Here is a 12,557-nt window from a genome sequence, read left to right on the forward strand (position 1 = left end):
TCAAGCAAAAAGGAAAGGAAAACAAAATCTAATTGGCTAATTACAAAAAACAAATAAGTGAAATAACACAACTAATTAATAGCTCACCCATCCTCTCCTCCATGAAATTTTACATTTCTAACTACATCCTCTGCCTAATAACAAAAATTAATATAAGGGAAAAAAAAAAAAGCTATTTGTTGTTAATCCTTTCCATTGTGCCAATCCTTGATAACATCTTCAATTTCTGTTCTTAGTTCTTCCCATTTGAACACTTCTTCTTCAACTACATCCCCGGCTTCTTCGACTCGCAACTCGACAAGTAGAAGCGGCGCTACTACTTCCGATAGATTGACAGACAGCATGACCAACCCTGGTATATACTGCAATAAATTACCTTTTGAACCTTTCTCCGATTTCCTTTTTCCGATCACATAGCCAAGTTTCTCCCCGGCATCATTGATCCGTTGCAAAATGGTTTGCACGGGTTCAACCGAGGTAAACCTCACGACTTCCTTCCTCTTCTTTCCTTCGTCGAACAAGCCCGAGAGGTCGAGTCCAGATGAGAGAGAGATTAGGTCAAATGCATTAACGGCCGTCATGCTATTACTACTCGCGAGATGGCACGATGGCATTGTCAATGAGTTAAGTAAACTTAGTTGTGAATCGAGACTTAGTGATCGTTTAAACCAAGGGTGATCCACTAAGCCCTCGATCGAGAGCCGGGACACAGGGTTTGGATCGAGAAGCTTTGAAATCAACTTTCGGGCAGTTGGTGAAAACCAAGATGGGAAGTTAAATTCACGCTTTAGCATTTTTTTATACATCAAAGGGAGGTTATGATCGTCGAATGGAAGAGACCCCGATAGGAAGTTGTATAAGATCACGCCACAAGACCACGCATCCGCTTTTGGCCCGTCATATGCACGCTTTCGCATTACCTCAGGAGCAGCATAGGCAGGTGTGCCACAGGCGGTGGTGAGGCAGCCATCGGCACCAATCTGCTCAGGCAAGGCAGAGAGACCAAAATCGGATAGTTTTAGGGTTCCGTCATGACTTAGCAAGAGGTTCTGAGGCTTGATATCCCGGTGAGAAACACCTCGTTTGTGACAGTATCGGAGAGCGGATACGAGCTGTAGAAAGAAGCGACGAGCAACCGGCTCGGCCAAACGACCAGATTTGAAACTGTTGAGGTAATGCGCAAGGTCACCTTTCGGCGCATAATCCATCACAAGATACACTCGCGTGCACGTAGCAAGCACCTAATAGGTAGATCAGAAAACAATTATCAGAATTGCTTTCTCTTCTTAAGCATATTTTTGTGTCTTTTTTTTTTTTTTCTTTTGTTAGATAATCACCTCATGTAGACGGAGAATATGAGGATGTGAAAGGCGGCGCATGGCGAGAATTTCTCTTAACAGGAGATCGGCAGGCATGGCAGTTATAGTCGGTGATGATTTATCGAGCACCTTTATAGCAACTTGGGTACCGTCCGAGAGAGAAACGGCATGGTACACCTTGGCGAAGGTACCGCGACCGAGGAGCTTCGTAAGTTCATACTTTCCAAGAAGTTGGTTGGTTTTCTTAGTAGATTTCGGCGTTGCTGCTTTGGCGGTGGCGGTGGCAGTTGCAGTTGCAGTTGCGGTTGCGGTTGCGACAGTCTCCATTGGCATCTTTAAGAGGTGTCAATGGGGTTTTATAGAAGGTGATTAACTATTAGTTGTGTGGTTGTGTTGGGTCTATGAAAGACTGAAAGGGTGAAATGAAGGGGTGGTAATGAATGAGGGGACTGTGTGGGGGTGAGGAGGTATAAATTAGGTGGAGATTCCGTGTGAGGTTTCTGAGTTGTCTATGCCATTTGTTACTTTAATGACAAAATATTTAATTAATTAGAGATAATAGGTATCTGGTGGTTTGGGTTACGAGCTTAACAGAGCAGCTTTCGCTTCATGCAGCGTAAGGACTGTAGAAATTGCTCTGTTAAAATCTTACCGGGGTTTAGGGTCTGTTCGGCAGAGTATTGTTCACGTGGAAAAAAAAAAATTCAGTCTCATCGAATTTTTTTTCCTCCACATGAACAGTAAAAAAACAGTTCAAAAATTTTGCCAACCCAATCTCATTCCTATTCTATCTGAGGTTCTGTTCGACAGCCCTATTGGGAATAGGAATGAGAATAGGAATAAAAATTTTGAATTGAAAATTACTGTTTATGTGGAAAAAAAAAAAGTTCAGTCTGACTGAATTTTTTTTCTCACATGAACAACAATTTTCTTTTTACTGCCGAACAGGGCCTGTGTGTGAAAGTGGAAATTGCTCTGTTAAAATCTTACCAGGTGGTTTAAGTTGTGCATCAGTGTGCCGTTTCTATTTTATTTTATTTGTTATATTTATAAGATTTTGTGTTCTTTTCTTTGACCCTTCCGCCAAGCCGCCATATAGCTAGGTTAGCAAAACAAAATTTGTGGGGTTTATTTGAAAAAAATTATGCAAAATTGTGTTTGTTATTTAATTTTCTTCTCATGGAATTTAGTAAGAGAATATCTGGAATTGGAAACTTGGTTTGAAAATTACCATAAGGACCCAAAAATAATACAAAAATATTTTAGTACATCAATTAATACATCTATTGATTAACTATTAGTATGCTAATGCTTTGGCTTCATCATAAAAAAGAAAGAGAAAAAAACAAAAAACATATTCATACCATGATAAAATAAGAAAAATGTATCTTTTCTTCAATTTGCAATTTTTGGAAGAGAGTACTGAATGAAGATCGCCTCAAATTATAAGGGCATTTTTGTAAATTATCATATATAGCACAATGAAAGTGATATTTGCGGTGTATGAAATTGTATCAAGGGAATAAAGGATGTCCAACCAATACCATATAAAATATTTGTACAATAAAGTATGATATTTATTACTAGTATATGCAAAATATTTATCAATAAGTAAATATGTTTCAGTAATAAATGTGGTTTGTTCATAAAGCAACCCAATCATTAAGCAGAGATATTTATGGTTGGGTCCCCCTGAAATTTGTAAATTTGTGTTGGTGCTGCTCAAATTGCTGTAATGCACTATCTTTTATTTCGGAACCACTTGCACTTTTTCCTACCTAAACAGAAATATATTTATAGGCAGGTGTGCTTTTCTTACTTTATTTGTGAACTTTTGGTTTTAATTAGAAATGGAAACCATTTTGTGCTTCCGGGATATATGCTTTGCTTTTCTTTTTTTAATTTTCAAATTAAGAAAGGATATATTTTTTACATTCTCCAGTTGCTTCAGAGTACAGATGGATCTCGGAATCATTAGGTTACACAATAAGTGTACAACTATTCAGAAGCAGAACTAAAAATTTGAGATTGAAAATTAGAAAGTCTATTATAGTGTAATTTTATTTTGTAAGGAGGATTGAAAAGTATTGGTACATACAAAAATATAAAATTGCATTAACAAAATTAGAAAATTTCAATTTATTGGAAAGACTGAGTTCCTTTTCTCTCAATTTGGCAACAAATTAATATAATACACAGAATCAAAATTCTTTTCCATGTTATCAGATAAATATAATACAAGAAATATCAACTCAGAAATGAACATATCAAATTATTAATTCAATAATTTGGCATTTACTTTGCAGACTATTGGCTCCTTAAATGCTATACACAGTTGTATATGTTAGTCAATCATATAAAAAATATTTCAAAATTTGCAAATTAAATGTAGTTTTCCAATGGAAAAAATATGATATGACACTAAAATATTGGTCTAATTTTAGATTTGCTAAATGATCGAGTAAGATCCTTACTTTTATATGCCTAACCTGATAAAAACTTAATAAAAAAATCAAGTTCATTATGACAACATAAGCGATTTGAAAAAGGAATATTAATAATTATTCAGCGCGGTTCTCTTATTGTGCATAAATTTATAATTGGAGAATTTTGTATTGAAATATTAAAGTTCTATTATTTAATATGTGAAATTTATATATAAAACTTCTTCAATTATTTTGCGGTGATTTCAAAGTACAAATTCTTGTTTTTGATGAGTATTTTATTCCATGGTTTGAGTAAAGTTGGTGTGATGTGCTCACCAAGACGGTTTGGTGAGCACAACTTCAAAGATATATCGAATTGGATTCAAACGATGAATCCAAACCGTTAGAATCCATGTACTTCATAAGTGATGTATGTGCATGCCAAAATTTGAAAGTTACAAATTCATTTGCTATAAGATCAAGCTGTCAAAGAAATGAACATTTTATAACTTGTTTTATATATATTCATTTTTCCTCATATCTTTGGCCGCTTGATCTTATAGCAAATAAATTCGAAACTTTCAAAATTTTGCATGTACATGCATCATTCATGAATTGCATGGATTTCAACGGTTTAGATTCTCCGTTTGAAACCGATATGATATACTTTTGGAGTTGTGCTCACCAAATTCTCTTGGTGAGCACATCACACCCTAGCTTTGCTCCCATAGTTTATTGCTGAGCTGGTGTACACATCCGGGGTACTCTTAACAATTCTCTTGCTTTTGCTTTGTTTTTTTTATCATTCAATAATATTTCTAATTTGTGCTTAATTTATTAATCGCCCACTGAATAGAGCAACAACCCAAATTGAGTTAATCAAGCCTTCACTTTGTATTTCTAACTTTAGTGAAAGGATATTATAAGATTCTTATTTTATTTATAAAATTAATTTCTCGATTTCATTAATAAAAATTATTTACTGTTTAGATGCAATGTTTTTCACATTGTTTTTGTCTTCCAAAATCTGTTTGTAAAAGAACAAATATGATGATTTGAAAATAAACACTTCAAAATATATATATAAAAAAAATAGGTCTTTGTTATTATTTTTCTTAAAAAAATTAATTTATTATATGAACTTTAATTTCGACCAAATTGCTCCTTAAAGCTTTATAAAATAAATAAGTTGGCCTTGGGACTATGGACAAGTAAAATAGTAGGTGCATGAACTTTTATTTATATCAAATTGATCCTTCAATAATTTAAAAAATATATATTCAAGTCAGTCTTTGAAATTTCAAAACATAAAAACAAAGAGGTTGCCAATCATAAAGGGTATTTTAGGTTTAAACTTGCCCACAAAGCGGTTGGTTCATATTTTATAGCCACTTGTTTTTTTTTTTTTTGGTATGTCATTTGCATTTTTAAAGTAGTCCTTCAAAACTGAATTTTAACAGAGTTCTTATATTTTTTATTCAACAATATAATTATGTGGAGACTTGTTCATTCTACTCTGAAAAGAATTAATCTATTGTTTTAGGGGACCTTTAAATGAAAATTTTAATTCTTTTCGCTCAAAATTTGAATATTAATTTGGTGCAACTACAAGATCAAGGATCAATTTGATTTCTATTAAAAAAAATAATCATTTAATGCAAATAAAATTTAAAATCATACAACAGTTTAAAATCTTGTAATTAAGGCACTGTTTAACCATGTCTTATTAAAATCATACAACTGTTATATATAGAGAGAGATGGGGTACGGTGAGTTACGAAGTAAAACGCGTTTCTACTTCATGCCATATTTTTATTTTGAAAGTTCAAACGACCGATCCGAACCGTTAGATGTTTAATCCATATTGAAATGTGCTTGGAGACAAAATTTTACATTTTTTACTATTTATTAAGCATTTTTTAAAATTGCTATTTTGCTGTGAACAGTAAAAACAGTAAAATTTTCTGGACCATCAAATCAGCGACTTTCAAAATTGCTTAATAAATAGTAAATAAATTCCAAAAAATGTAAAATTTGGTCTCCAAGCACATTTCAATATGAAGAACAAGATGAACGGTTCGGATCGACGTTTTGAATTTTAAAATCGCAAAATATGAGCGTGAAGTAAAATAGTCACTTTACTTCGCAACTCATCGTAGCCCATCTCATATACATATATATATAGTAAGGCTACGCTACTTCGCGAATTAAACGGGATGTTTTAATTCGCGCTCATATCTCTAGTTTCAAAGTCCAAATAGCTGATCCAAACCGTTAGTGCTTGGAGATCAAATTTTACATTTTTTGGAATTTTTTTACTATTTATTAAGATGGTTTGAAAATCTCTATTTTTATTAAAATTCTGCACCATTAAAAAACAGCGATTTTCAAACCATCTTAATAAATAGTAAAAAAATGTAAAATTTGGTTTGGTCTCCAAGCACATTTTAATATAGATTAAACATCTAATGATTTGGATCGGTTATTTGGACTTCGAAACTAGAGATATGAGCGCGAATTAAAACATCCTGTTTAATTCGCGAAGTAGCATAGCCTTACTCTCTCTCTCTCTCTCTATATATATATAGAGAGAGAGAGAGAGAGAGAGTGGCTAATATCAAAACGTTTGCACCAACCCTCCCGTGCAACCGAGTGGGTTTCCAATTTTTAAAGTCCAAATGATAAATCTGAACCGTTAGATGTGTTCTACATATTAAAATCTACTTGGAGACCAAATTTTACATTTTTTGGAATTTTTTTACTATTTATTAAGCCACTTTGAAAATCGCTGATCCAACGGTGGCTGTTTGGAACAGTAAAATCAGAAGCCACCGTTGGATCAGCGATTTTCAAAGTGGCTTAATAAATAGTAAAAGAATTCCAAAAAATGTAAAATTTGGTCTCCAAGTAGATTTTAATATGTGGAACACATCTAATGGTTCAGATTTATCATTTGGACTTTAAAAATCGGAAACTCACTCGGTTGCACGGGAGGGTTGGTGCAGACGTTTTGATATTAGCCACTCTCTCTCTCTCTCTCTCTCTATATATATAGAGTGGCTAATATCAAAACGTCTGCACCAACCCTCCCGTGCAACCGAGTCAGTTTCTGATTTTTAAAGTCCAAATAATAAATCTAAACCGTTAGATGTGTTCTACATATTAAAATCTGCTTGGAGACCAAATTTTACATTTTTTGGAATTGTTTTACTATTTATTAAGCCACTTTGAAAATCGCTGATCCAACGGTGGCTTCTGATTTTACTGTTCCAAACAGCCACCATTGGATCAGCGATTTTCAAAGTGGCTTAATAAATAGTAAAACAATTCAAAAAAATGTAAAATTTGGTCTCCAAGCAGATTTTAATATGTAGAACACATCTAACGGTTTAGATTTATCATTTAAACTTTAAAAATCGGAAACTGACTTGGTTGCACGGGAGAGTTGGTGCAAACGTTTTGATATTAGCCACTCTCTCTCTCTCTCTCTATATATATAGTCCGGCTAAATTACTGCTGGCAGCAGTTTTGCCCAAGTGCTGCCGGGGCTATATTTAGCCGTGTGATGTCCAAACAACAAATCCAAGCCGTTAGATGTTTAATCTATATTATAATATACTTGGAGACCAAATTTTACATTTTTTTGAATTTTTTTACTATTTATTAAGCTGCTTTGAAAACCGCTGTTTTCAGTAAATTTCTGCAGCATTGAAAACAGCGGTTTTCAAACCAGCTTAATAAATAGTAAAAAAAATTCCAAAAAATGTAAAATTTGGTCTCCAAGTATATTATAATATAGATTAAACATCTAACGGCTTGGATTTGTTGTTTAGACATCACACGGCTAAATATAGCCCCGGCAGCACTTGGACAGAACTGCTGCCAGCAGCAATTTAGCCAGACTCTATATATATATTGTTCAAATTCATTGGCCAATGACAGATCAAATTAATGGGGTCTAACCCACATTGGATTAACCAAATAGTCCTATGTACGGTTTTGTACTTGAAAAAATTCCGTTTGGAAACCTGACAAGGGAATTTATTGATTGATTGTATAATTCAATTTGTTGATCATTTGGTGCATTATTTACCAAACGGTCCATATTTAATTAAACAATTATATTCTAATTGTTATGATTGTTTGAGTTGTCTGTTCATGCTATTTATTTATGAATCATGAGAAGAGTCAATCTCTCAAGTGTTCACTTTGTGTTCTTTATTAAACATATTCAATTAAAATTTATTTTAACAGATCATATTATTATTATTATTATTTTTAAACCTTCACAGAAGCTACGAACTAACAGATCATATGTTGTTTGTACTTTTAACACATTGCTAAGTAGCTTTAACACAAAATTATCAGAAATACCTTCAAAGTTGTAAATATACAAATTTCAAATAGAAAATATATTAAACTAAAGTTGTTAAGTATCTATAAAAATAATATTTGAAATAACTAATTTAATATTATAAACACACATTCATCCCGTCAATTTTTATTATATATTAAATCAACTAGCTTAATGTTAAATACAACTAGTTAAAATTTTATATGTACAACATATTTGTTAAAAAAATGAAAAAAAATATAGATACTTGACCCTTTTAAAGTAGACTTAGTATTAAATTAAGTGGACACTTAAAATGTGGACTCAACATATTTCTCTTCATTTGTTATTTATTTAGTGGAAAAAAAGGAGACTAGAGAACTATAAAATTCTCTAGAAAAAATTGATTGGTACTGAAAGCTAGCTGGATTATATATACATCTTATCTGATTTATATACCTTTTCAATTTCTGTTCTCTCTTTTTCTCTGACTTTCTAGAATTTGGAGGCATTTAAACCAAACCATGGTATCACTTTGAATTAACTGTGAAAATATTCTTCTTTGGAAAATAACATAGTAAGACTATTCTTTTGGACTTACCAATCACTAAAAAGCATGAGAAAGATCTAAATTAAAGTAGTTTCTTTAGTGTCCATAAAAAATTAAAAATTATTAATAGTATTAATTCTTGCTTATTTATATATAACCATTAATAAATAAGAATCAGTTATTAATGTTAGATATCAACACTTGGAATTATTTAAGTTTTCAAACATTAGTCAACCTGAAACTTGTAAAATTACAATCATATTTTATCGAAATTTTTATTTATACCATTTCGAAAAAAAAATAATAAACTAGAACACCCCAAATTATTAGAAATTCCAAATTTACCAGGGACTTCAGACCAATCTGCGACTCCATTTTTGGAGGGTCGCATATTGGCTTTGAGGCCACTCAAAACCTAAATATATTTAATATTACATTACATTTTTTAGTTGTTGGGGGGCCGCCACGCCAATATGCAGCCCCACAAGAATGGGACCAGATTAACTTGGCAGCCTGGGTAGATATGAAACTCTCCTAAAATCAGGGTGTTTTTTATTATTATTATGGTATAGATAAAAATTTCGGCATATTGTAATATAATGCTAGTTAATTAAATTGTAGTACAAAAATTGTAGTTATTAATTAAGGATGGATGAAATGGTCGAAATTTTATACAAGAAAAAAAAAAAGAAGTCATGTAAACAAACGATTTTGGATATGGAATTTTAAATACCTAACAGCAAGAAATATATGATAAAGAATATTTAATTTCCATCCGAAATTTTCGCTGTATTTCTATGTAACCAGCGGCAATGGCACATGGTTATATAGGGTGAACTATTTGTAATTAAAATAATTTTAAGTAACTCGAAATAATAACAAATTATATTTTGTGTCATTTTATTTTATATTTTGATTCCATATATCCTATACGTAATTGCATCATCTTGACTACTCCAAGATGAATTTATCATGAGCGAATTAGCATCCTCTTTTGTAATTATCTAGATTGGCAATATATATTTATTTGGTCGTTAGTTTACTAAGTTGCTAATAGCATATACATTTGGTTTTGATTTTATTAGTACGATAAGAAACTCCATATAAAACAATATCTTAATTAATTATATAGACAGTGTTCTCTTATACAAAAAAGGTCATTACAAACTCTACATTAAAATAATATCTATTATAAAACATATATGTATACATGTTTTATAATTTAACATTATATGAGAATCAAAATCCTCTTAACTTATCTAATTTTTATGGGTACTGAATTTTGAACATATTTGCTTTCATAATATCTTATAAATTACTAAATTAAAAAAATTAATATACAAATATACAAATTTTCATGAAATTGACTATAATAAAATAATAAATAGTAAAATAATAAATTACAATATTTTATTGCTATAAATAATATCAGACAAAAACAACATACATATGAATTAGAAGCCCAACCTATTATTTATGAAAGGATCATGATAATTGTTCCCGCACCTCTATCATTCTATTTATCTCCGCACTTAACTTTCATAACTACTTTGGGAACCACGAAAACTCCAACACTAATTTTTTTTTCTAAAGTATTAATCTTTATGCACATAAATATTTATATCTAAGAATAGAAGTATTTATACCTACAAGGTGAATCGCTTTTACATAAAAAAAATCTCTCCAGCCAAATCTCAAACTATATGGGGGACCATATATACATGCTTTTAGAGGTGATTTTTTTTTCTTCATTCAATCTCGTCCACATTTTTGACGATGTTACGTTAAGAAATTTTTATAATTAATTTCAAATGATTTAAAAGAAAGAATCGATAAATCATGTTCACAAAATGGAAGTTTAAACCTTAATTAAGGTTCCCCTAAATAAGTAAGTTAAGTGTGAATCGAAACCGCGTCGAAATTTCGAGATTTTGAGACTTTATAGGCTGAGTGCGGATGGGATTGACCCGCAGTGCGGGTGGGAGCATCCGCACTCATGCAATTCTGTGTTGGTCCAAAATTGACTAAGTACTGAGTGCGGGTGAGTGACCCGCAGTGCGGATGGGTCCAGCCGCACTCATGAATTTCTGTATTGCACTGAATTTTCCTGAAAATTGACTAAGTAGTGAGTGCGGGTGAGGGATCCGCAGTGCGAATGGGTGCAGCCGCACTCATGAATTTCGGTGTTAAACTTCCTGAAATCGGCTAAGTACTGGGTGCGGATGAGGTTGACCCGCAGTGCGGGTGGAGTTCGTCCGCACTAGGCTCGGATTTTCTGAAATTTCTGTTGACAACTTTCCAAGTCTCGAGTGCGGGTCAAGCCACCCGCACTGCGGATGGCTGCATCCGCATTCAGGGTAATTTTAACCCTAAAATCCAAATCAAAGCTTCTCTCTCTCTCTCTCTTCCACCATTCCCCATTTTTAAGTGATTTTCGTCCAAGAGAGAAGAAAAAGAGCTCGTGAGTTTCCGTTTCTTTCAGACTCCCGATTGTTGCGAGAAATCGAGTTTGGAACCGAGAAAGCAGCCGAGGATCTCTCCGAACCCTCCTATTTGGTATTTCTTTCTCTCCTTCTTTCTTTCGAAACCTCGAATTTTCTCGATTTCTCAGATTCTCGTTTTAAACCCGAGATTTGTGTTCAAATTGCTCGAGGACTAGTTCCTCTACACTCCTTACTAGTTTATTTGTCAATCTTTTTCCCGATTTCTTCCGATTTGTGAAATCTGATTTCTAGGGTTTCGTGCCAAAATTGAAAGTTGGCATAATCGTGATTTGATTTGCTTAACCCAACCAATTAGACTTGTAATCGGTAGGGTTGCCTCCTGATCGTGAATTTTTAGAACATGTAACGGCTGATTTGAGGTTTTGACCAAATTAGGGTTAACCAAACGGTAAATTAAAATGAACCGAGAACCAAATTGGTGAACTAGTAAGTGAATGGTTACCCAATTGAGAGCTTGTATGGTCTCGAGGACCTAGATGAGATTGTGTGTGGTTTTAGAGAATTTTGGTAAGAAATGATGAACCGAACGAATTGATACCAAAGCATAAGAATTGAATTAGGACTGTACCAACCATAAGTAAACGTATAGACCACTGAACCCGAATTAAACCAAGTATACGTATAATATAGGTGTAGGCTCGGTCGAGCAAAACTTAGCAAGGCAATTCGAGACGCCTGATCCGTAATTAAGCGGTACGCTCGTCATACTAAGGTGCGGGATTCTTGGACTTGTTTGATACTTTATTTTCAGGAATTAAACTGTGTTTTCGTTTGTCATGTTGAATATCATTGATTGCATCATTGAATTGTGTATAGCATTTGCATAGCCCAATCAAATTAAACTCGAATTGATATGACTTGAGTGATTTGCATGCTGGTATGGTTGTAGGTTGTGTCGATCTATTATGATCTGATTTGATTGAAAGTCACCACGATTTGATTTATGATTTGATATGTATGTGAATGGATTTACGAAGTTAAGCACTTGGATCCAATGAATTTGCCAAGTCGGGCTGTATGCTAACTTGGATTCCCAGGATCCTAAATGACCTTAGGTGAACGGCCCTCGATATTCCCAGTACCGGTTGGGACGAGGGAAGGTGATTATGTTATGAGATGTGAATGGAACTCGTGGGTGACATGTGTAACGTCTGTGACTCAGTAGCATTCTCCTACGGGTTAATGCATTTTGAAGGTCAATTGAATATTACGACTATTGGAATGATTCCAAAGAGGATTTTCTTTATATGATTTGAACCAGACCGTAATAAATTGTTAAGCCAAGCGATTGCAGATGGGTGTCAGATAAAGGGTCCAGCGGTTGGCCATCTGTAGGCGTCTGTAACCCTACAGATGTGGGTTTGATAAAGGTTTAGCTCGAAAGAACATCTGTAATTGCTACAAGCCCTTATGAACTGAGTTATG

The 12,557-nt window shown here is 33.4% G+C and overlaps 1 protein-coding gene across 1 annotated transcript; it reads right to left on the bottom strand.

Moving 5' to 3' along the window:
• On the bottom strand, positions 1–1,805 carry LOC144544870 (CBL-interacting protein kinase 7-like). Its single transcript, XM_078293404.1, has 2 exons — positions 1,338–1,805; positions 1–1,241 (listed from the first exon to the last, which is right to left on the bottom strand). Exons 1-2 carry the CDS (start codon positions 1,650–1,652, stop codon positions 183–185), a joined length of 1,374 nt encoding a protein of 457 aa, XP_078149530.1. The 5' UTR covers positions 1,653–1,805; the 3' UTR covers positions 1–182.
• Positions 1,806–12,557: the final 10,752 nt, after the last annotated feature.

The sequence above is a fragment of the Carex rostrata genome, chromosome 27 (assembly GCF_964058835.1).
Source record: "Carex rostrata chromosome 27, lpCarRost1.2, whole genome shotgun sequence".
NCBI classification, from domain to species: domain Eukaryota; kingdom Viridiplantae; phylum Streptophyta; class Magnoliopsida; order Poales; family Cyperaceae; genus Carex; species Carex rostrata.